Source organism: Thalassophryne amazonica, chromosome 23 (genome assembly GCF_902500255.1).
Source record: "Thalassophryne amazonica chromosome 23, fThaAma1.1, whole genome shotgun sequence".
Classification (NCBI taxonomy): domain Eukaryota; kingdom Metazoa; phylum Chordata; class Actinopteri; order Batrachoidiformes; family Batrachoididae; genus Thalassophryne; species Thalassophryne amazonica.
This window is the reverse complement of record NC_047125.1, coordinates 32,841,463-32,867,316: the sequence shown is the minus strand read 5'-3', so window position 1 is coordinate 32,867,316 and position 25,854 is coordinate 32,841,463. Positions and strand designations below refer to the sequence as shown.

The 25,854-nt window shown below is 42.5% G+C and overlaps 2 protein-coding genes and 1 long non-coding RNA gene across 4 annotated transcripts; all 3 read left to right on the top strand.

The window, feature by feature from the left end:
* The first annotated feature begins 1,429 nt into the window (after positions 1 to 1,429).
* ccs (copper chaperone for superoxide dismutase) lies at positions 1,430 to 12,001 on the top strand. Its single transcript, XM_034163998.1, has 8 exons — positions 1,430 to 1,567; positions 1,740 to 1,812; positions 2,245 to 2,382; positions 5,193 to 5,367; positions 7,008 to 7,068; positions 10,403 to 10,480; positions 10,557 to 10,660; positions 10,891 to 12,001. Exons 1-8 carry the CDS (start codon positions 1,544 to 1,546, stop codon positions 11,048 to 11,050), a joined length of 813 nt encoding a protein of 270 aa, XP_034019889.1. The 5' UTR covers positions 1,430 to 1,543; the 3' UTR covers positions 11,051 to 12,001.
* A 3,713-nt stretch (positions 12,002 to 15,714) lies between these two features.
* rbm14b (RNA binding motif protein 14b) lies at positions 15,715 to 23,971 on the top strand. 2 transcript variants are annotated; one of them, XM_034163996.1, is made up of 4 exons: positions 15,715 to 15,812; positions 20,642 to 20,994; positions 21,132 to 22,203; positions 23,535 to 23,971. In XM_034163996.1, exons 2-4 carry the CDS (start codon positions 20,646 to 20,648, stop codon positions 23,845 to 23,847), a joined length of 1,734 nt encoding a protein of 577 aa, XP_034019887.1. In that variant the 5' UTR covers positions 15,715 to 15,812; positions 20,642 to 20,645; the 3' UTR covers positions 23,848 to 23,971. The 2 variants fall into 2 exon arrangements, with proteins under 2 accessions (XP_034019887.1, XP_034019888.1); XM_034163997.1 differs by having other exon boundaries at positions 21,153 to 22,203; positions 23,535 to 23,968.
* A 16-nt stretch (positions 23,972 to 23,987) lies between these two features.
* LOC117504549 lies at positions 23,988 to 25,391 on the top strand. Its single transcript, XR_004558821.1, has 2 exons — positions 23,988 to 24,766; positions 24,850 to 25,391. It is a non-coding gene; the product is annotated as an uncharacterized LOC117504549 (long non-coding RNA).
* Positions 25,392 to 25,854: the final 463 nt, after the last annotated feature.

Below are 25,854 nucleotides of genomic sequence, written 5' to 3'. Positions count from 1 at the left end.
GTTTATGACTGACTGATTATCCTTTATTTAACCAGGTTAGTCCCACTGAGATCGAGATCTCTTTTGCCAGAGAGACCTGGACAATTAGAAAGTTTCCAATTCACTTATTCTGCATGTCTTTAAATGTGGGAGGAAACCGAAGCACCCCCACACAAACACAAGGAGAACATGCAAACTTCACACAGAAAGGGCAGGAAGCGATCCCATGACCTTCTTGCTGTGAGGCATCAGCACTAACCACTAATCCACCATGCCGTCGGAGCACAGCAGAACTTAGTAGCAGAACTTACTGAGTAGCAGAACTTCATACCAACTGAAAAAAGCCAAGTAGCAGGACTTGATTGAAGAGGCTCTCACCAACAGATGGCACGCAGCCATTTTTCCCATCAAGGTTGGCTGTCGAGATTTCCCAGCAGCATCAATGCGCCATTTCCTGCAGAAAATAAGTGTAGATCCAAAGCAGTTGAGGATGGCCATCAGGGAAGTTGCCCTGGCAGTTGAAGCCAGCTCATGATGGTTATGGTTGAATAGAGCCCACAGTGGGAGCCCTTCTGCAGGTGAAGGCTGACCACTCTTCGCTGCCCCACTCAGGCGAAGTGCACATGTTAAGGGGCCAAACACTATTGAACCGGAGATACCTGCTGACAATCCAGAGGGGTTCTCAACAATGTGGGTTCTCAGATCCCTCCATTTGGGAAGACCACCAGATGGATGTTGTCTCGCAGTTTCTGCTTGCAGCAAAGCATTTTACTGTTTACCTCAACCACATGAAAATCTCCAAGTCAGGACTTCATTTCCATCCATCATTAGGAAATGCAAACACCATGGTCCCATACGATAGATCTGTCTGGAGGAGGCCATGTTCTAAACCTGACTGACTGTGCAAGAAGGAGGCTAGTGAGGGAAGCCATGAAGACACACAAACATCTCTGAAGGAGTTTCATACATGACAATTTAACGACAGTTTCCCAGAAGGCACATGGGAGACTCAAACTTGGATTTAATTTTTGTGAATTCAAAATCCTCCACTTTCTCTTCTCGTTTTTAGATTTACTGGTGGAAATGTTTGCAGATCCACTGACTGACTGACTAACCTCATTTGCATCACCTGCTGATCACAGGGAAACTGTGTTCTGCAGTTTAGAATTAGTTTGTGGTTTTAATTCATTGTAAATGTTTCTTAACCTCTGTGCCTTCAATGTATTTTTTTACATGAAAGTGCTTGAAAATACAATGATGATGACGATAATTCTTCAGATTATTATTTATGTTACTCTTATTACTTTCTTAATGATGATTCTATTTGAAAGAATGACATTAATGTAGTCACGTGAGACACCCCTACCAGTCACACCTCATTAGCTCCGCCCCGGAGGTCAAAGTCTGCAGCAGTGACAGAAAGGTGGCACTTGGGGGCGCTGTGACACAATAGACAGACCTCACCAATATGGCGGCACTCACAGCCAAGTTCAGTGTTGTCGTTTGTCACTCAGGAATATAATTCAGTTTTATTGACCAGGCGACGACGTTTTTTTTTAACACAATGGATACTCACCGCTCAGCTAAGGTGTGCTTTTCGTTTTGTGTTTCAAACTAATGCTTGTTTAGTATTAATGTGGTCAGAAGTTTGCTAACGGTTAGCATTAGCGGCTTCGGCTTACCTGTGCAGTGACGTAGTTAAACTTGACAGTTATCACGAACGCATGCACGTGTTTTTGTGTGAACGTTCTTCTCTTTAGTTGGAGTTTGCGGTGCAGATGACATGTGAGAGCTGTGCACAGAAAGTCAGAGCTGCGCTTGAAGGAAATCCAGGTTTGAAAGAATTTCATTTAGCGGTTGTCATGACAATAGCACTTTTGCCGAACGGGCGGGGCTGCTTATTACTCGCAATAGTAAGTCCCTTCGGCTACTCCCTTGTTTTTGCACTCGGGGTCGCCACAGCAAATCCAAGGTGGATCTGCATGTTGAATTGGCACAGGTTTTACGCCGGATGCCCTTCCTGACGCAACTCCACATTACATGGAATATTACCTCATAATAATGACCTGTCATGAAATATAAAATTTGATTAATTAGTGGTCATTTCTGGCTTTAGCATTGTAATATACCGTCAGACAGCATTTACATTCCAATTCTGTCAAAAGCATCACTTTTGCCTCTAAAGAAACTTTAGCTCTGTGAACTTTGCATGTCGACCTTGTTTGTGTTCTTGTATCTGCTTATTTTACGTTTTAACGTGAGCAGGAGTGCAGGTGGTGAATATCGATGTTGGTAAAGAGGAGGTGCTGGTGGAATCTGCTCTGACCAGTGCGGAGGTTCAGAACCTGATAGAAAGCACCGGACGCAGGGCTGTACTGAAAGGCATCGGTGGACCGGGGCGAGGTGAGGAACCACGAGGGGTGTTCGCGTGCCTCTCTGTTAACTCAAATTACAATGGGACTCAATGAGGTCTGCTTGTGATAGTTTGGATGAGTATACGGACACTGTGACTTCGTATATCCACTTCTGCGAGGACAGCATTGTACCATCACGCACCAGGGTGCGTTATAACAATGACAAACCCTGGTTTACTCCCAAACTGAAACGGCTGTAGTTAGATAAGGAGGCTTTTAAAAGTGGAGACAAAGATTACTACAAAGAGGCCAAGTACAGGTTTAGCAAAGAAGTGGGCATTGCTAGATCACATTGCTCTGAGAACATCCAGCAGCAGATCTCAGAGAATGATGCAGCCTCGGTGTGGAAAAGTTTTAGGCAGATTACCAATTACAAGCCTAAAACCCCCCACTTCACAGACGACCTACAAACTGCAAATAGACTGAACGAGTTCTATTGTCGTTTTGATGGCCAGTTTAACAGCCCTCACACCTCCTCCAGTCCCAGCAACATACCCAGTAACACATCCAGCATGGACATTCACTCTACCACCTCCCCCACCCACCACACTTTAGTGGAGTCCACAATATCAAGGACTTCCATACCAGAGCTCCACTCCTCTCTCCCCACCCTCACAGCTCTTCATGATGAGGTGCAAAAGCAGTTTAGGAACATAAAAGCTCGCAAAGCTCCTGGGCCAGACGGTGTCTCACCTGCCACTCTGAGACACTGTGCTAATGAGCTTGCCCCAGTGTTTACAGACATATTCAACTCCTCACTGGAGGCTTGCCACATGCCTGACTGTTTCAAAACCTCCATCATTGTTCCTGTTCCCAAGAAACCGAGGATCACTGGACTCAATGACTACAGACCGGTGGCACTGACTTCTGTAGTCATGAAGTCATTTGAGCGTCTGGTTCTGTCCCACCTCAAATCTCTCACGGCCTCCCTCTTGGACCCCTTGCAGTTTGCTTACAGAGCCAATAGGTCTGTGGATGACGCCATCAACCTTGCTTTGCACTTCGTTCTGCAGCATCTGGACTCCCCGGGAACCTACGCTAGGATCCTGTTTGTGGACTTCAGCTCTGCCTTCAATACCATCCTCCCAGATCTTCTCCAGGCTAATCTTTCCCAGATGAACATGCCTGATTCTACCTGCAGGTGGATTGCCAACTTCCTGAAGGATAGGAAGCAGCACGTGAGGCTGGGGAAGAATGTCTCGGACTCCCGGACCACCAGTATCGGTACTCCTCAGGGCTGTGTCCTCTCTCCTCTGCTTTTCTCCCTGTACACCAACTGCTGTACCTCTGATTACCAGTCTGTCAAGCTTATCAAGTTTGCAGATGACATCACCCTTATCATGTCTGATGGGGATGAGTCCGCCTATAGTCTGGAGGTCCAACGACTGGTGTCCTGGTGCAGCTATAACAACTTGGTGCTGAACACCGAGAAAACAGTGGAGATTATTGTGGACTTTAAGAAGAACACAGCCCCTCTCCCCTTCATTACCCTGGCTGACACCCCCATCACCATAGTGGACACCTTCTGTTTCCTGGGAATCACTCGAACCCAGGACCTCAGGTGGGAGTCCACCATTACTTCTGTTGTCAGGAAGGCCCAGCAGAGGATGTACTTCCTGCGGCAGTTGAAGAAATTCAACCTGCCAGCAAGGATCACGGTGCAGTTTTACACTGCCATCATCGAGTCCATCCTCACCACCTCCATCACCGTATGGTGCGCTGGAGCCACCACCAGGGACATACAGAGACTACAGTTATTATACGCTCTGCCGAGAAAGTGATTGGCTGCAACCTTCCATCCTTTCAGGACCTGTACATCTCCAGGACACTGGGGCGTTCAGGTCGGATCAGAGCCGATCCTTCTCACCCTGGATATAGCCTTTTTGACCTCCTCCCCTCAGGCAGGAGGCTACGGTCCCTTCGGACCAGAACCTCCCGCCATAAGAACAGTTTTTCCCCTCTGCTGTTAGCCTCATCAACAAGAACTTTTAGAACTCTAGATTGTTGCTATCACCATTTATTTATCTTAGCTCATACATTCTGTACATTTTGTAACATTGCTATAGTGTTAAGTTTTATTATATATTACTTGTTTTACTACTCTTTTTTTTTTTTTTTTAATGTTAGCACCAAGTACCGCAGCAATTTCTTAATATTGTGAACTTGTTCACTCATATGGCAATAAAACTAATCTGATTCTGATTCTGAAGCAGCAGTGGCCTCTAAGGCTACGCGACTTGAGCTATGAAAATGAAAAGAACTGATAAACAAGCTCATTCTAAGATATGACTCTTCAAAAACCGCACCTACTCCTAATTTCCATCATGAATGTGATGTTATTTGCTGCAGTGATGTTGGACATGTCCATCAGGTGGCAGGACAGCATGATATAAGCAAATCTTACTGCTTTTTTGGAGTGATCTGGTACATCCAAGTTCTTCACGTTTTATTCACTTTATCCTTATGAGTATAAACTGTATTTTTTGTTGTGGCGTTATCTTGCTCACAATCTTTTTATTACTATCAGAAAAGCCTGGGGATAATCTGGATTTCAATATTTGTAAACCCAGGGTGGAGTAGTTGAGAATATTGGTGTTGGTCACACTTGGAATCTTCTTTCAGCCAATCGCATGTAGAGGGCTTAAAAATATATATAGCTAACTTTTGACAGTTAAAATTAGATGTCACAGTTGATCCCTGGTGAAATATTTCTGATACTTTCTTGTGCATGTGAAGTGCAGGTTTGCTCAGTTTGTCTCTGGATGTTGGTTTTTGTCATGTGCTACATTTTTGTGGCAGACCTGGGTGCAGCAGTAGCCATGTTGGCCGGTGTGGGTCCAGTCCAAGGTGTGGTGAGGTTCCTCCAGTTGTCTGGGGAGCACTGCCTGATTGACGGGACCATTGATGGGTTGGAGCCTGGACCCCATGGAATCCACGTCCACACTCTGGGGGACCTCACACAGGACTGCCTGAGGTAGGACCTCTGTGAAGAGATGCGTTATTTAGTGTACTTCATTTCAACAATAGACACTGGTTCCAACTTTTAAAATGTGAGGACCTGATGTCTCTTAAATCAACATCAGGAGGAACGTGTTACATTTGTGCACTAAAAATCATAAATGCATTTTTTACTTTGTGGCTTGTGCACTTTCACAAAAAAAAGGCTTTCCTCCTGTAGTGTTCTCTGTTGTGATATTCTACAAAGCAGTCGGTGGCAGTAGTGAGCAGCTGTTGACTGAAAACAGCTAGTAGTAGACAAAACACTTGAGCAACAGCGGTCAGGAGGTCTGCTTTCCCTACGTAGACTCTACATATAAACTGAAACCTTCTCTGACGTCACCCACAGGATTTCTGTGGGTCCAATTTTGAAGTTCCTATAGTGTGAGTTTGGGTGTTGCTGTTTTGGCAGCGCTTACTCTGCCTAACCCCGACCATCCCATACATAGCTAAAGAGGTAGAGTGTGGCCAAGACTGTGTGTGACCTGAGCAGGCTAAAGTTAACGGGTGTTTTACTAATCATATTTTTTATGTTCATGATGGTTGGCTTGGGTGAGGTTATTATAAAAAATTATGACCACCTTATTGTCTCAGGAACCGTGGAGCAAACATCGCCAAATTACCAACACCTGCTAACAGCGATAATGGCCCTAACCCCTTCTGCATAACCAACAGTTATTTGGAGTTATGTGCAGTATTGTCAAACATCTTGTGCAAATGTCTTCCAGTCGTTTAGCATAAATTTGTTGTACTTATTGTTAAAAAAAACTTGTATTGTTTACTGTTTCTGTAATCTGGCAAAATAATTTACTTCGGGAATTGGGACACCTGCAAATTCATGGAGCCAATGTCACCAAGCTACCATTACCTGCTATTAGCACAAACAGTGCTAACATGCAAATTAATGCAAAAAAATTCACTCAGTGTAAATACTGGAGCACAGACTTCTTATGTGGTTTGTTAGTAGCCATAAGCACAGACGCTGTTGATTGACAACAGCTAGCAGCCACTGCTAGTGGGGTTTGGGAACGCTAACATTACCTGTCACTCAATGCAACCCTGCCCCTAATTCTTTCTAACTATATGGCTTAAAATATCTGAACTGATGTTATTAAAAACATTTACCTACATTTATCTGCTAGGTTGTTTTTTTTTTTCTTTGTATTTTACTCATTTGCTCTCATGCCTGTCTTTTAGTATGAAGCACTGTTGTCACTGTTTTTTAATCGTGTTTTGAGTGTTGTCTGTGTGTGTGTGAAGAAAGTCGACTCACCTCACTGTAAACCAAATCTACCTTTGGATACAAATAGTTACCTTGACCTTGTCACTTGCACAGTTACCACGCAGGGGGAAAATAGCAATGGAGCCTGAAACCGCTATACACGTTTATTTCTCCTCTAAAATTGGACATTTTAACATGAGCTTCTATTGGAAGTGACTCCTTTTTGGAGCCAGCCTCAAACGGTTATTCAAGGAACTGCAAGATTTTCCATTTCTGTGGTGGCTTCATTTCAGACAGCTGGAGATTGGGGTTTGATCTGTGCTTGAGTTTCTCTTCAAAGAAAGTTGATGTAACCACTGGGAAATTCTTAATAAATTCATCTTCCTTTTCTGCAGTTGTGGAGAGCATTATAACCCCTTTGGAAGACAGCATGGTGGACCAGGAGATTCTGAAAGGGTACAGTTCAGTCTTTTCTATAGAGTTAAAAAAAAACAAAAAAACAAAACATAAATATTAAAACTGTATTTATGGACTGTGCCAGGTGACTGCTCACGGTGAAATCTCACCTATATCTCAGTGAATTTTGTTCATATTTGGCAAGTTGTTGGTGCAAAACCACAGCACGAGGACTATACTATCAAAATTTAGAGCGGTGGCACTCTGCCCATTTTAAGGACATTAAGCTGTAATGTTTTCAGCTCTGCAGCTATTATCTTGATAAATGGTGGATGTCTTTCTTAGTCAGTTTGATGTTCGCGCTTATTCTTGCTCTTATATGCATCATAATAAAACCATCTTTAGATTTGGCACATTGGCTATAAAAGTGTCCAAAACTATTGATGTGGCTGTGCACCCCCCACAGGTAGTGATGGCAAAATGGAATGCTGAAGACCTTGAATGAAAAAACAAAAAACAAAACATTTGATCATTTGGAATGTTTGAAATGTCTCACCATAGTGACATCTAGTGGTCAAGTGCATGAAAATTCAGTAAGGTATATGTTCTATTATACATTCCAAATCCAAGGTGGAACTCTACTAGTGTTTACTAAGGTACATCTAAATGTCTTCCAAAAAAAAAAAAAAAAAAAAAAAAAGAGTAGCGCCATTTATGTGCCCGGTCTTGAGAACCAGGGATGGTAGGTTGAAAAGCTTTTTTATCCCATGGGAACTCTCCCTACTCACATTAACAGCTCAAGAATATGGACAGCATGCATATAAGTGACATTTACACAATCAGGTTCAGGTAACTTTATTTGTACCCGTAGGTAGATTTGGCTTGCAGCAAACAGAAAACAGAAAAGTTAGTCAACACAACAACAACAATAAAAAACACTAAAAATACTAACAAAGAACATACACAAAACAAGTTAACAAACACCACCAAGGACTCACAACCTTAAAACCACTAAAAAGATGGTCATCTTAAAACTAGTGTGCAAAGGGCAAATAAATAAATAAGTATATAAATATCTAAATATAACCATATGCAAACCTACTAAGATGTGTTCAGTTGCACAATTGCTGCTGGGACAAAACTACTCCTATAGCATTTTGTTCTACACCTTGGGACTCTAAACCTACGACCAGAAGGTAGAAGCTGAAATTCATTAGCCAGGGGGTGGGAGTCATCAACTATAATGCAGTTGGTTATCCGCTGTAATTGTTTAGTGTACAGGGACTCTAAACTCAGCTGCGATTCACCAATCAACCGACTGGACCATTTAATGATCTGACTCAGTCTGTTCCTATCCTTCAATGTCAAACTGCCAAACCATGCCACCAAAGAAAAAGCTAAAACAGATTCAATAAAAGCACAATAAAATAGTGTTAACATGGTTCGGCCAATGTGAAAATACGACAGTTTCCTGAGACAGAACAAGCGCTGATGTCCCTTCCCACACACCGCCTCACAGTTTGCCTCAAACTTCAGCGAATCATCAATAATAGTCCCAAGGTATTTATAAGTTTTCACAATTCCAACTGGTTGACCATTCATTGTTGTGTTGCCAGGTGTGCTACCATTCTTCCTAAAATCAATCAGGGTAGTAAACAACATATACAAGAAATATAATTACTACATAATATTATAGGAGTTAGTACCTGAAACCTAAGTGTTCATACAGGAGAAGATTGTAGTATACATCTACCTAGTTTGGGGAGGTGATGGTCTAGTGGTTAAGGTGTTGGGCTTGAGACCAGAAGGTCCTCGGTTCAAATCCCCGCCTGACTGGAAAATCACTAAGGGCCCTTGGGCAAGGTCCTTAATCCCCCCATTGCTCCCGGTGTGTAGTGAGCACCTTGTATGGCAGCACCCTGACGTCGGGGTGAATGTGAGGCATAATTGTAAAGTGCTTTGAGCATCTGATGCAGATGGAAAAGCGCCATATAAATGCAGTCCATTTACCTAGTCTGTAGACTTGTAAAACTAAATTATAGCTAGTAGATTGTTATTATAGAAACAGTCATATGTTTAGGTTTCTATCTAAAGTTCACCCTGCTAGCCAGGTTATGGATTGCTACTATAGGAAGACAAATTTCATACTCTACAATGCTTTCTAATGGAAACTAAACTTAGTCTGTCTATTTACATCTATTAAAGAACGCTTTAAACTGAAGAACCATTCAAAATCTACACCATGTAAAATAAAAGTGAAAATCCCAAAAGTAGGCTGACTATAGCCAGATGAGCTACCGCTAATTTAGCCGTTAACTAGCCTAGCGCACCTTCCTAGCCAACAAAGCTAAACAAAGCCAGTAACTGGTGTCTAAAGCACAATAGCTTCGCTTCACCCTGCAATAACAGTCTTAACAACAAATACATATAACAACAAATGCAAACAAAAGTCTATGTTAACGTTAGCTTCCCAAACAGAACTATGTTGTTAGCTATGACAAACAGTGTTGCAGCCGGCTCGATAAGCTAATGTTAGCTGCTAGGTTTAGCTAATTGTACCCCACTCCTCCCTTGTTCTCACTAATATAATAATATAAAAAAAAGAACAAAAAAGACATTTGTATATATTCACAACCATAAAGCCTGCCAACATGTAAATGAAGACACGATATAAGTACTGCAATGAAAGAATACTGATATGGAACAGCTCCTGGCTAAGGAGAGCTCGGGATGTTTCACTTCTAAAGGTTTAATGAAAAAGGAGTTAAAATAATCAGCTGTGACATGTTATATAAACTTTGTACGTCTTGTTAATGTGTTGGTTTATATTGTTTATATCTTCATTTATATAATTTTATATGAAGAGATTTTTTTATGGCTTGTAGGGAGTTTCTGTGTATTGGGTAATATGTATTAAGTCTTTTAAATATCTAATATTTTGATCAGACAGGCTCAGAGTCCAAAAAGAATCAAAGCACACTAGAGGAATAACAAGGTTCAGTGTCAGACAATCAGGTGCTGAACTCACATTTCTGTTCATTTACCACACTGGGGCGTAATACAGCACTGTTTCAGCCAGACACGACTTCTTCATTTTGAAACAGTGTTTCGAAACACTGGAATTGCAAAGGTTTCACAACACTGATTCCAGTTTGCCATCATGAACCGCAGGTGGCTTTAATACTCATAATGACGGTGCGGCGGCGGGATGAGTAATGCAGGAGCGTTTTACATAAACAGGATCAAGACATAGGAGCTCCACATTTTTTATGAAGCAATATTTCTATCTTTCATGTTGTGAAAGATATAATGTTCCTGTCTGTGATGTTCTAGTCTTGTATATGAGTTATGTCCTCTTGTTTTTGCTTTCTTTTTTTTTTATTCTGACACGCAGCATGTGGGTGATCTGGGGAATGTTGTTGCGGGCCCCGACGGCAGAGCCTCCTTTAGACTAGAAGATGCTCAGTTAAAGGTAACTGAGATCACCTCTGCTATAAAACACCTTTAGTGGGCAGGTTTTTAACTCTGTTTTGGGCCCTGTGCTGCAGGTGTGGGATGTGATTGGTCGGTCGCTGGTCGTGGATGCAGGTGAGGACGACCTGGGTCGAGGCAGACATTTCCTCTCCAAACAGACTGGGAACTCTGGGCAAAGGTAGACTAGCTGCATAGTTGATATTTAATCAGTTTCATGTCATCACCTGAGGATTTTTCAGTTGGCATTTTACTGCCCCCTGCTGACTTATAACCTGCCTGTCTGATTATTTGGTGTCTAATGATGTTAAATGTTCATCCTGTTCTTGTTATTTCCACCCATGTGTGGTGGGATTGGACCTGTGTGTGGGGTCATTTTGGTCATGAACAGTGTTTTTGTGTCTTTTCCAGGCTGGCCTGCGGGATCATCGCCCGCTCAGCGGGTCTGTTTGAGAACCAAAAGAAGATTTGTGCCTGTGACGGTGTCACGCTGTGGGAGGAGAGAGACCGACCCCTCGCTGGGAAAGGTCGGCGCAAAACCCACAGTGAGACGCCATCAGCACACCTCTGAGCCTGACCGCAGCCGCACCACGACCTGCGCCCCCCAGTGATGAGGACATTTGTTGACATGGGGTCAGAACTAAAACTGAAGAATTTTTCCAAGCAACAGGAAAGATGATGTAATAAATCCTGCCTTATTTTCTATTTAAAGAAAAATCTGAGATAAAGTTCAACACAATCACAGTTAAAATGTGTAATTCAAAATAAGATGAATCAGATTAAATAGTCTGTGACTTTGTAAAAGTCACCCCTGATTAGTTTGGTGTTTATGTAACTAGTCACTGCTTACAATTGTCGAATCTGTCAGAATTAATGTGATTTTTGTTTACACGTCTGGATAAATGTCATAGTTTGAATTGACTGAATGTGAGGGACCAAAAAAAAACCTGTTCGTTTAAAATCCATAAGGCGCTGTGAGTGACCTGGTGAGAGAATCTGTAGTGGGGTGGGGTGGGGGCTCAAATTCCACCCCCAGTGAAAGGACAAGAGGAGCGATCCTTAGAGGACTGTGCGCTCGGCTGCTTTTCAACGTGGACTAAGAGTGTCGAGTTTCTTCATCGTCGACACTTTAATATTGCAGCCAGACGGTGTCCCGATGAACCTCAGTCTTTCAGGCCAAAATCTGTCTTTAAAATTCACCGCCTTAAAGCAGAGGAACAAAACCTCTTAAATTACACATGTTTTCAAATTATTTATGAACAATCAGAGTAGTTGAGGACTCCTTTTTTTTTTTTTTTCTCATTTGTAGAGAGACTCTTGCAGCACAAGTTTCCTTCTCTTCAGGTAATGAGATTGTTTCTTTGTAATGAGATTACATTGTAGTAATGTCACTGTTGTAGCAATATAGTCCATCTGCATTTTTCTGAATGTGTTTTTGACATTTTCATATTGTATATTACAGAAGTTATTGTTGTTCCACAAAATGAGTGCATAATAAGAAAAAATACCTACAGCCCACTGACATTTTAGTCTCTGAACCCATAGTAAGCCTACTTTGTGAATGCAGGTTACGTGATAGTAAATAAGGATCACTGCAGTTAACAAAGAGCGCCACCACTTAAAACCGTGCAGGAATTTTAAGTCTGATGTCACCTGCACAGTGAGCCAGTGTAGAGAAGCCACACTTGGTGCAATGTGTTCAAGCTTGGTTTTAAATCTTGAAATCTGTGACACTGGCATTTTAAGCAGTGAGGTGTAATCCCCTAACTACATACCATCTGGTCCAGTGGTGTTATTACAGAGTGAAAATGCCAATGGGCCAAGAACAGAACCCTGGGGCACTCCATACTTTGTAACAGCATATATTTCAGCCATGAGAGAATGCATCTAGGGGTTCTAAATTAATTTTGTCTGCTCAGCAAAAGAGTATGATTATTAAATACAGCACTCAGTTATAGCACAACTGAAATAGTGTCCGCATTCTTGATGAGTCAGATTTCATTCACTACTAGTAAGTGCAGTTACTGTGAAATGATTGGCCTGCAGTGCTGAATGGAAGGATTCATAGTAACCATTCTTTAACATATTGGACATGATCTGTAAATGCCTAATTGCTAATGCAGAGGCAGGTCTATAGTTTACCCAGTAGTCCAGGGTCAACATGACATCCTTAAAACTAGGAGGAACTATGAACAACATCCCCAACTGGGCAGCGCAGTCTCGTTTGAGGGCAGGCACAAAAGGGGTAAAATGTGATGTAATTTCTCTGCTTCCGGGGACAAAAACACTGCATTTTCTCTGAGTTTTTAGGCAAATTACACGCAAAGTGAAAATGCAAAGAAAAAGTGACACAGTGGAAAGTGGACGTGTTGCGGTTTGTTTATGACCTGGAGCACAAACACGTCGAGGCTGTTTTGCAGGCGAAAGAAGGCAGCTACTCTGGTTAGCTGTGTAGGCTAACACCGACATGGCATCTCACATTCACCTCGTCTTCCCTTCTCCACTGGGAACTGAAAAAAAAGCCAGTTTTCATCACGGCTTCAATGATTGCAGCTGAAAACAAAACGGTACATTTTTCCACGTGAAGTTATACTGTGTATATACAGCTCAACAGGAATGATTGTCCCCATAAGTGATCAAATGAGACTGCGGTGCCCTATTACTTCAGATAATTTGGCTGGTAAAGTAATGATTGATTGACAACCTCTTCAGTGAAATAATCTCCAGTTCAGTTGAAGTTAATTTAATGCTGATGTTACAGTATGATGATGTTCTTTGGTTGTGAGTGTGGGTTTGTCTCTTTCTAACGTCTATGCTTGTTTAAAAAAAATTCAAAGAAATCAAGGGCTGCAAAAGGTGAGTGAGTGAGGGCAAATTTCCCTGAGTGAGTTTTGCAATCTAAGATTATGCTTGTTTGTACTCATTAAATGAGAGTAATGGACTGTTCTAGTTTGATGAGCCATGCTTGTAATCTTGTAGTAAATAGTAGATGCCGTCCATTTACTGTTTGTAGTGCATCAATGATTTTATGACCGGTAATAGGGCTCGAATCTCAAGCATCGCCATTTACTCTCTAAATGCCTCCATCTTCACTTGAGCACTTGGTCATCCATGTACTTGCTTTCCTTGATTATTTTAACTGATAGGTGTCCATCAAACTGAAATGTGTTGCATTTACAGTGTCCATAAAATTGCCCACTAAAATGGCAAATCCAGGAGCTGAACCCAGTCGCAAGAGCTAAAGATGAGGATTTGATATTGTGAGTCTGATACCACAGTATATTTGTAGGATAGCATATTGCTACTAGAAATCAAATAGAAAATAATAATCAGAACGGCTTTAAAAGGAGAAATGGCAACATTAACAAATTGAGTGTTGCTGCTATTGTGGGAAAAAAATCTCTGCACAAACTGATCAAAGCCACAAGTATCCAAAATAACTGGGACGTCTCAAAGAGTCAGAAGTCTTATTAAAATGAAACCTAATGGCATCAGGACCATTGAGTGTTGGATGAAATTTGCGTTGCCAGTTTCTAATGCAGCTGGTGTGTAAATGGCACAATCCCATTACTGTCGCTACAGAGGTCATCTTGTTTGCAACTTTTTTCATCTTTATAGGCCAGGTATAAAATCACAGTTTGACTTTTGTTGTGGAAACATTTGTAAGGTCAAAGGTCTACTGCAGCAATCTGCATTTCGTACTTACTTTTGGACCAATCTCAGTTTTGCCTTCAGCAAGCTGGGAAAACAAAAATGTTGCTGAGCTGGATTCAGATGAGGGGACTAATTGGACTTGTGGATAACTGCTCGCTAATATAAAAGTAGTCTCAGAATGCTTACACAGCATGCTTCAGGCTAAGTGCACCAGTTTTCTGTTGACACAACTATGAACAGAAGCACATTAGTGCAAATACTCAAGTAGGGTGTTTCTGGACAGCTGATGACTTTGAACACAGTAAATTTTCTTTGATCCTTGGTGGTTTGGGCACCTGATTTGAATGTCACTCATTCAAGATTTTCCACCTTGAGAAACTAAAAGTAATAATAATAATACATACTACATTTTATTTCAAGCAGTTGTGTTCTTGGCGACCACCAGACTGAGGTTTTGGAAATGAAAGAATCTGAAAAATGTGCTCAATTCAAAACAGCACATATTGAGGGAGATGGAGAGAGAAGGAAGAAGTGTCTGTTTTGACTACAATGATACAAGATCCTTTCCACAGGCTTGTGACCATGCTGTCCATGTTTTAGATTAGAAGGTGTCCACTTTGAAATAGTCAGAAGACAACAGTTTTCAGTAGTAGTGGCATCAGTAGTGGTGATCACCTTAGTATTTCTCTGTTTTTCTTGTTGTTTAATGCTGGCAAATTATACAGTATTTTTTGTCTTTCTGATGCCTGATTCTGTTTCTGTCTAAGTCTGGTCTGCTTGAGGTTTCTTCCTCAGAGGGAGTTTTTCCTTACCACTGTTGCTCTGGGGGTTGGTAAGTGTAGACCTTACCTGTGTGAAGCGCTTTGAGGCAACTCTTGTGATTTGGTGCTATATAAATGAAAATAAATTGAAAATCAGACTGGAAGTCCTGCTATATATTTCTATTTTGTTTATAATCCACTATTACTGTAACATGTCTTTTAAGATTTAACAAGCTTGGTCTCATCTGTCCGCTCGTACTGTCATGTATTTTAAAATACGTGACTTGCTGAACATCATGTCAGCTGTGGAAAAAGCTTTACAAAGCAGTTTTTTGAATCGCCTGATAAACCACCTGATGTGAGCGGAAACGTTTTTTGCAATATGAGATTATATATATATATATATATATATATATATATACACACACACGTTTCTATTAAGCATAGCTTTTAATTTGCTACTTCAAATGGAGCAATTTGGGAGGGTAATGGAACCCCACTGAGTGACAACCACACCTGCTCCTAATCCAGCATCAATCCTGCATACTCTATAGCCATCCGGCAGGTGGCAGACACGTCTATGGGGAATTACATAGGCGAAACAAATATGTTATTGTTTTGTTTTTCTCATTTGATCTGACCCGTTAATTGTTACCAAATTTTAATAATTCTATGCCTTTTTAATGTGGTGAGTTAAAGATGATAGCATTTTCTGGAGTATAGCTACCTCCAGACTCCACAGCAGAACCTGTTATATATTAATAAAACAAAAATGACCTGAAATCCCGCCGCAGACGTTTGTAAATGAGAAGCGTGGAGGTCTTGGTGGTGTTTTTGTGCAGCATCCTCCCCCTCCGACTGCGGAATGACCGACACACGGAAACAGGCGCGACCATTTTGAAACGCACAGCTGCTTCGGTAAGACGCTTCATTCTTCCACCTAAACCTCTTTTCCTGCTCTACATGTGCACGTATCGGCCGTGTGGCACTAATTAAGTCCGACTGGAATGAGAACCGTGTGTTTAACGGTTGTTTTTGGGGCGTCGCGGACCGTTTTGTTGCCCGTTGTGTTGCACCGTGTGTGTGTGTGTGTGTGTGTGTGTGTGTGTGTGTGTGTGTGTGTGTGTGTGTGTGTGTGTGTGTGTGTTCGTCACTGTGCGCCAAGAACCGCCTGTTATTACACTGTATCGGTTTCTATCGCCGTTTCTATCGTCGTTTTTGGTGTTTTTCGCGTTTTCCGCACCGATTAAAGTGCTTTTTATCTGCTTTTCTGTTCTTTTTTTTTATTTTTAGCTTTAGTGTCAACGTGAGCATCTCGCCTAGCAAACGTGGATGATAGGTTTTAAACATTTAGCACGTCTACCTTTGAGACTGGAGTGTTTTTTTTTGGCGCTTTAAGCGTCCAGAGGAGGGTCGTGTGTTGTGCTGCGTCATCATGCAGCTGGCATCATTTCTAGAGGGGAAAAGTCAACTTTTTCGTACAAATAACTGCCTCTGTCTTCAACAACAAGACTCAAATACTTATTTTCTGTTTGGTTCACGCTTCTTAACAGCACTGCTTCAGTTCGCCCCACATTTTTAAAGCCTGGGCTGCCACTTTAAAGGGGTCATATTGTGCACGTTGCCATGGCGATTTCCAAACGAGCTAACTAACGTGTCACCGGTAAAACTCAATTTGCGACTGTAAAATGCAGCATGAAAGTCCGTAAATCATCAGATACAACAGGGTTATTCTCATTCTAATCCAATTCCATCATTTGCGCCGTTTATTGTCCTGTGAGTAAAGTGTGTGTATCGGCTTGTCAAAGGTTACTGTAGCAACAGCGTCTTCATGCCAAACTGGAAATTCTGTGAGCAGGCCCACAGATTTATTCGTCTGCTGCACTGAGTTAAATCCACTGTAAATCCATCAATCAATCCAGTTAAATCCACACATTTCAACATTGTCATCGCTGCACTATTTGCTGTTGCTCTCGGCTGATAGCACCATTATTGACACCTGTGCAGCAATGTGGCCAGGGCTCAGAGTTATACATCAAATGTGAAACGGCCCAATATTTTGCCACCATCTACTCAATATTTTATGGTCTGAAATGTCACACAATTAACCAATCAAATTTGTGGGACAAATGTAATTGATTAGAATACTGGTTTACTGGCTACTTCTGTTCCTCTCATTCCCGTCCTCTGTCTTCCTGTTACTCCTTCTCTCCCTAAGTGAGGAGTTGTACAGTCTCTTGGCCTGAGGGACAAAGGACAACAGTTTGGCGTTTTTCTACAGGACTAATCAGCCGTGAATAACTTTACATAATTAAAAATTAATTAACAACATTCCATAATAATGAATGCATTATTTATTAATAATACATATGATATTAATTAGCATATTGTACATGAATTGTCTTTATAATGTAGTGACATTTAATTGTGGCAGTATGGGGCGGGGGTGGGGGGGGGGGGACTGGCAGGAAATCAAGAAGGGTTGCAAACATTTTCTGCGTCATCTGGTTTGACTTATTTTCTGTGAACTGCAATCACAGGAGTTGTTTGTTCCCTCAGTATCAGATGACTGCGGCTGAAACCAGAAAATAGAAATGTCATACTACAGTCTCATGTTCGTCACCCTTTGATTTACAGCCAGTCGTAAAGGTTGTTCAGGACACAAAAAAAAGGTGTTGCCCAACCTGTGGTAACACTGTGACCTGCAGATTTAGTGGCTGCTGAAAAGTTGTAGGTTTTTGTTTTTTTTTTTTAACATGAAAGTCTTCAAAGAGTCAACACTGAGCCAAATATAACAGTGATAAAGTACAAAACAAGTTTAAAACAGATTGAAATTTTGAAATTGTTTTAGAAAACTGTTGGCAAATATGGGACATAACCTAGTTTATGATTCTTTTCACAATTGAGTAATCAATCAGTTTTTTTTCTTGGTTAAACAAAAGGTTGTTAGGTCTATAAAATGTCAAAAAAAAAAAAAAATGAAATATGCTGATCTGTGTTATCCAGAGCCCAGGATGGCGCCATGAGATGTGCTGTTTTGTCCACAGCTCAAAGATATTCCAGTTACTGCCAGATGAAAGTAACCAGCTTGGAAAATAAACCAGAAAATATTCACATTTGAGCAATTGAGATCAAAGAATTTGGATATTAAATAAAAAAGCTCAAACCGATTAATTGACTATCAAAATAGTTGTTGATAGTTTTGTAGTTGATTATCACCAATTAATCAGTTAGTCTTTGCAGTTCTAAACAAATGCAGGAAGGAAATTGTAATTGAAATATTAACATTTTTAAAAGCTCTCCAGAGTTCATTATACCAGTTATGCTGGCAAAGTTAGATGAATACGCTCTCATCTTCAATCACTTATCCAGGATTAGGTCGCGGGGTGCTGGAGCCTACCCCAGCAGTCACAGGGTGTGAGGCGGGGTTCACCCTGAACCGGATGCCAGTCTGTCACAGGGTCATGTATAGACAAACAAACACATTCACACCCACACACACATCTACAGACAATTTAAAGTTTCCAGTCCACCTAACCTGCATGTCTTTAGATGTGGGAGGAAGCTGGAGCATCCAGAGGGAACCCACACAAACAACCAGAGAACACACAAACTCAACACAGAAAGGCCACAGGTGGGACTCGATCCCATGACCACCTCATTGTGAGGCAACAGTGCTAACCACTAAGCCACTGTGCTGCCCACCTTAAATGAATAATCCCTATTATTATTATTATTATTATTTTGTTACAGACTGCAAACAAGTTTATCATTATTAAGGGAAGTTTTGAATTTTGTGCCCATTTATCTGATTATTGTTGTTATTATCATTATTATTACATTCAACTATTAATGTAGCCATTTGTATTAGTTCAACAATAATTTGATAAAACAAGAAGGGTCACACACTCAGTTTATTGATGATTGGGTACAATTTGATATATATATATATATATATATATATATATATATACACTCAACAAAAATATAAACGCAACACTTTTGGTTTTGCTCCCATTTTGTATGAGATGAACTCAAAAGATCTAAAACTTTTTCCACATACACAATATCACCATTTCCCTCAAATATTGTTCACAAATCAGTCTAAATCTGTGATAGTGAGCACTTCTCCTTTGCTGAGATAATCCATCCCACCTCACAGGTGTGCCATATCAAGATGCTGATTAGACACCATGATTAGTGCACAGGTGTGCCTTAGACTGCCCACAATAAAAGGCCACTCTGAAAGGTGCAGTTTTATCACACAGCACAATGCCACAGATGTCGCAAGATTTGAGGGAGCATGCAATTGACATGCTGACAGCAGGAATGTCAACCAGAGCTGTTGCTCGTGTATTGAATGTTCATTTCTCTACCATAAGCCATCTCCAAAGGCGTTTCAGAGAATTTGGCAGTACATCCAACCAGCCTCACAACCGCAGACCACGTGTAACCACACCAGCCCAGGACCTCCACATCCAACATGTTCACCTCCAAGATCGGCGTCCTCATCGGGGTCTCGACCTGACTCCAGTTCGTCGTCGCAACGTCGCACAGCCATTGAAGAGGAGTGGACCAACATTCCACAGGCCACAATTGACAACCTGATCAACTCTATGCGAAGGAGATGTGTTGCACTGCATGAGGCAAATGGTGGTCACACCAGATACTGACTGGTATCCCCCCCCCCCCCCCCCCCAATAAAACAAAACTGCACCTTTCAGAGTGGCCTTTTATTGTGGGCAGTCTAAGGCACACCTGTGCACTAATCATGGTGTCTAATCAGCATCTTGATATGGCACACCTGTGAGGTGGGATGGATTATCTCAGCAAAGGAGAAGTGCTCACTATCACAGATTTAGACTGGTTTGTGAACAATATTTGAGGGAAATGGTGATATTGTGTATGTGGAAAAAGTTTTAGATCTTTGAGTTCATCTCATACAAAATGGGAGCAAAACCAAAAGTGTTGCATTTATATTTTTGTTGAATATATATATATATATATATAGAGAGAGAGAGAGAGAGAGAGAGAGAGAGAGAGAAATGCATTGACTGTTACAAACTGTTAAAAAATAATTGTACAAGAGGAACAGGATTATTAAAGGGGCAGATGTGATGTGTATTTGCAAAAAAAAATTTAATTTAAAAGAAAAAGCAGATAATCTGATTATTGTGGAGCCATCTGCACATTCTTGGATTTTGATTATGCAACACTGGTATTGCATAATGTTTAACAGGCTATAAACCAGTTATTACCTGTTTTTAAATGTTTGTTGATCTCTAAAGAGACAAGTTCCATTGATTTTGGCCTACTTTGATCTACTTTGGTTTGGTAAAGATGAATTTATTGGGGTAAGTTGTCTTCTCCTTCACAACGTAGTGAAAGTATCTTTCAAACTTGGACATATGACTGCAATTTCCAGGTTAGTATAATTTAAGTGCAGTGTGTGTGTATACACATGTGCGTGCCTAGTGTAATTTTTGTCTACCAAACATAATGCTGTAAAAATTGCACAAAGTCAGCAGCATTCTGTCTTTTGCAGATATTTTATGGACTGAAAGTTGCTGTAAAACCACGTCGGCTATGTTGTGAGCGCTGCAGTCCACAGCTGTATTCAAATGTCTTTCTCACTGTTCGGGCTGCAGTCGAACCAGAAACAAGATTTGTGTGTGTGTGCGTGTGTGTGCACGCGCGTGCTGTGAGAGGTGATGGTTACATCCTTTCCTCACTCCTCTCCTCTGCAGCGCCATGGACAAGAGCAATACTGTGAAGCTCTTCGTGGGCAACCTGGCATTGGACACCACCCAGGAAGAGCTGTCGGCCATCTTCGAACCCTACGGTCAGGTGGTCAGCTGTAGTGTGCTGCGACAGTTTGCCTTTGTCCACCTGCAAGGTGAGGGTGCCGCAGAGCGTGCCATCAGGGACCTCAATGGGCGGGAGTTTCGGGGGCGGAATTTGGTGGTGGAGGAGTCACGAGGCAGGCCGTTACACTCCACCAAGGTATTTGTGGGTAATCTGAGCGGGATGTGCACAACAGAAGATCTGCAGCAGCTGTTCCAGACCTATGGGAAAGTTCTTGAGTGTGACAAAGTCAAAGGTAAGCAAAGAGTTGTAGAAGTAGAACATTTTTAGCTGGATTTGAAGTGATTTAAAGTCCTGTACTTTAGGATTTACAGTTTGTACCTGTGGCGATGCCACTGTGATCCTAACAGTTGTCCCTGTGCTCAATGACAGCCAGGCATTCATCTTCCACAGGTTATGCCTTTGTCCATATGGAAAACAAGGAAGATGCACTCCAGGCTATTGAGGCCCTGCACGGCACCTCCTTTAAGGGTCGTCCCCTATCTGTAGAGCTGTCCAAGGTCCAGCCCAGCAAACAGGCACCGACAGGGAAAATCCCCTGTGTTAACTGTGGAAAGCAGGGCCACTACGCCGGTGAATGCCCTGTGGGGAAGCCTTCTCTTGAACAGTACCAGAGCCAGGCAGCGGTCTTGGCCGCAGCTGCAGCTGCAGCCGCTGGCCTGCCACTGCAGGTCCAACAAAGTGTGCACAATTCAGTCTACACCACGTCCACATTTGATCCTACATATGCGGCTCTCACGGCGATCACCACTGGCACCCGCGCCGATGGAAACCCAGTGAACCCAGCTGTTTATGGCGCCCTTGCCAGCCAAGTGTATGGTGCTAATGTTGCCAATCAACTTTATGGAACAGTGGCCAATCAGGCAGCTCTTACTTCGGGCGCCACACAGGTGTACAGCTCAATGACCCCTAACATCTATGGCCAAGTGGCTGCGACTCCAGCTGCAGCAGCAGCAGCCGCTGCTGCAGCAGCTGCTGCCTACAGCACTCCCGTTTACACCCCAACTGTGGCCAATCCTCCAGTCTATTTAGCTGCTGCTCCTGGAATAGAAATGCCAACAGCAGCTGCTGCAGTCAACCCAACCTACAGTGTAGCGCCTGCAATTTACGGTGCCGCCACACCAGCCTATGCTCATATAAGCGCCATGGGAGCGGCAGACCCAACAACAGCCATCTTTGAGGCAGCAAGGCAGGCACATTACTTTGCCCAGGGCCAGCAGGTTGTGGCAGAGCAGCAGAACGCGGCAGCAGCCGCAGCAGCGGCCGTGGCAAAATCCGGGGAAAGGGACCGCAGTCCTCTAAGAAGGTCGACGCCACTGTTACCAGATCCAGTGATGAAGCCGTTTATTTACCAGAGAGCTAAGCCACGGCGACCCCTGCTTCCCACACCAGCAGGGCGAACTGCAGAAGATGTAGTGGAGGCTGCAGAAGACCCCATGGCCAGGTAGGACACCATCACTAATGCAGTCTCTTTTCCATCAGTAGTACTGCAAAAATATTTCTACCCAGTGTTTCAACTGACCCAGTGCGCTCATAGGCTCGCTCCCTTCATCTCTGCTTCAACATTTCATCTGTTTAAAATACTCTCATTGACTGTAATACCCATTTATTAAAGAACATTGAGTATACTTCAACACAAGAACATCATTTTGGGTAAATAGTTTTGCAGATTTGGCTTGCACATTTTGTGCAGCCTGTTATATGAATACGCAAATTGTCTGAGTCAGCATTAAATGCACTTAAACTTTGCAGCTCCCTTGTACTGTATTTTCAGCATTCTTAGTCTCATTTCTTCTTTTGTTTACGTTATGGAGGTCCTGCAACTTACATGAACCATATTTTAGTAGCGATAATGGTCATAATACCTATTTATATCAGGCTTTCCCACAAATCAATGTAGTAAACAAAATAAATGCTGATAATGAAAGTACACCATAATAACGCACAGAAATCCTGTGTTTCCAATGCTGTGGTCCAGCAACGTTGTGTTCATTTGTGACAAAAAACGTTCAGTATGTTGTCCACTGCGCATTTATTTGTATGTTTTGCCTATTTTTGGAATTTAAACGTCCTTGTGGTACACACCACAGGCTGAAGGCTTCCTGCATAAATCCACTGTTCACGTCTCCTTTTGTGTCCACCTCACGATTCTTTTATCCAAGCTGCATCAAATATCATCCAGAATGTTGTCCGATACACATTTATTTGTCCATCTTGCTTATTTCTTGTAATTTTAAAGTCCTTATGTTAGGTATCAGAATGCAAACCATGAGGACATTTGTGGGCAGTTTCCAAATTCAGGCACAGATAAAATGGTAAATAGTAAATGGACTGCATTTATATAGCGCTTTTCCATCTGCATCAGACGCTCAAAGAGCTTTCCACATCAATGCCTCACCTTCACCCCGATGTGAGGCTGCTGCCTTGCAAGGTGCCCACTACACACCAGGAGTAACTAGGGGGTTTTCCAGTCAGGCTGGGATTTGAACTGAGGATCCTCTGGTCTCAAGCCCAACGCTTAACCACTAGACCATCACCTCCACAGATATCCACATATTTTTAGAAAAAAATTGCAGAAAAGTAGAACCTCCTACTTCCACCTCTTTAATTTTTTTTTGGTGTAGTCCCAGCATGTTTGTTTTTCTGCCTCATGGAAGCTTTTCTCTCTGCCACAATCTGAGATACCATTTGGTGGCGTACTACCACCAGAACCTTACTGCCTGTCCCTAAACCTATCTGCCTCTGCTGCCCCTCCTTCCGCCTCCGTTTCTGTAGGTACTATGCTGAGTACTACCAGCAGCTACAGCAGTACCCCCAGTTCCAGTACGCTTACCCAGCGCCGAGTGCAGTGGCAGCCCTTGCCGGCATACCAGGAGTGCCAGCTGTTTCTGCCGTGCCCGCGATGTCTGCCCAACCGGTCGCTACGCTGGATGCTCTCAGGCCAGTGGTCCCCACCGCTGCGGCAGTGGCAGCTGCCATGGCTGCTCCCAGGGTGTATGAGCCGCCGTTGCCGCCGCCCACGCGCAAGGAAGCCATCCTCCGCCGCCCTGAACTCTCCCTTCACACGCCTGAGCCCCCCTTCCGATAGTCGCACACAACTCTCTGCCCCCCCCCCTTTACCCTGATCCCTCCCCCATCCTTGACCCATCTCCTCTTCCAACCTAAACTTGACCACCTTACAACGGCTATGTGAGTGGGTGTGTGTATATGTGTATGCGGATGGCGTATGAAACTGTTGGCAACTTGGTTTAACCTGCTTTAAGAGGATCAGCTAACCTTGGTCCTGACTGAGTGAACAGTGCAGCCCTGAGCCGGATAAGTCCTTCTCATCTGTCCTACGGGCATTCTTCATGCTTCTCTCTTTTGCTTTGTTATTGTGCCAGTCTCACACTTGTGCCAGTATTGGACTGACCAGGCCGGTCATTTCATATGCCTTTATTTCCACGACCCAGTTATGATTTTCTCAGGCCAAATGTACAATAGACTTTTTTTTTTTTTTTTTAAACCAGCCATTCTCCTTTGGCCTAGACGATCAGTTAGGGCAGCTAATATTAAACCTTCTTTGCCTTAAGTTGAGGAGTTTAGATTTGTAATTTTGTTTTCAGATGGGATGACAGATAAACGCAAATTGTTTACTGGTGGCATTGCACTGTGACCGTCAGAACCAAGGTTTACGTGTGTTTGTGCTTGGCGGGGGGGTTAACGTGGTCGCGTGTGTGAACAAGTGACTGAGATGGAGATTTGCCGGCTCCTGACTTTGCAGCGCACAAACACAGCGGCTAAGACTGCGCCTTGCAAAAACAAAACAACAAAATGACAAAATGAAGCACACATAAGATGTAGTGAAATGTTTGCTCCCCCCCCCCCCCCCGACCCCTTCTCCAAATCCATTCCCTAGCTGTATGCTAACAACAGCGCTGAAAGACACTGCTTCAGCTCTGTTTCACCTTTTCTAATTACAGCCGCCTACCTCGGACAGTCGATTTCAGTGTAAATAAACAGCCTGTGTTCTGTTCCACACTTTCATCCAGTCAGACATTTGATCTGCTGCTCCTGGAAAAAAAGGCTTCAGGGTCATCAGTTTAGGAAGCCAAGAGCCAGATTTCAGTCACTTTGTAGATTTGCTGTATTAAGTCCTCTTACATTTCCAGAGGCCTTTTTAAAATAGTGTTGTGTGTTTTGTTTGTTTCATTGTAGTTTACATATAAGTCAACCGTGGGTGCATTGAACTGTAGTGTTTGACTACTGAGTTGTTTACAAAGGATTGTGGTACTTTACACTGCGTCCCGTTTAAGATCATGGTATGATGAGCTCGAATACGTGCCTACAAGCTTTTAGTGAAGTGCATTAAGTGGAGGGATCTCCCATTTTAAGTGCTTTTGATGTTCCTTTTTTTTTTCCAATCATATCGTTTACCAGGATCCCTCTGGAGCTTTGGATCCAGTCGGGCGATGTCGACAAGGCTAGTTTCATATGATAGGGTTCTTTAAAAGCCACAAACTGGGCCTCGTGGGTTCAGAGTCGCTGAATTAAGTGATAGCACCAGTGAAATGAGGGATGGGGCAGTGTCTTTCAGTTCACCTCAGCTATCTGTTTTCCAAACACTAGACCTACTTTAAATTGTAATTGCAAGAAGAAGAAAAAAGAAGAAACAAGTTTACATTCAATTTAATGTTTGTAGGATGTGATAGGTAGAGTTTGTCACACAAAAAGTGTTGAAGAGTCTGTGAGCCTGCAGCTAATTTTAAACTAACCGGTACCTGCTAAGGTGACAAAACAGCAGATACAGTACAGTCTCAGAACACCACGACCTACACAAAACGCATTTACCCTCCCAGAGTGGCAGCTGTGGCAATGTCCTAGCAATATTACACAAGCAGCAAAATTTAAAAATGCTACAGCTGTGTTGAAAACCATATTATTTGTCTAATCTTAAGGATTTTTAAAAAAGCTGTAGTTTGAACCATCTATGGCCAAAATTTAGAGTTGCTGGATTCAAAAGCAAAAATGATGACAAAAGTTTGTATGAGGGTCAAAAATGAAAGGTGCCCCAGTTTTGGTAAAATGTGATGAAAATTACTGGAGGAGCTTATTG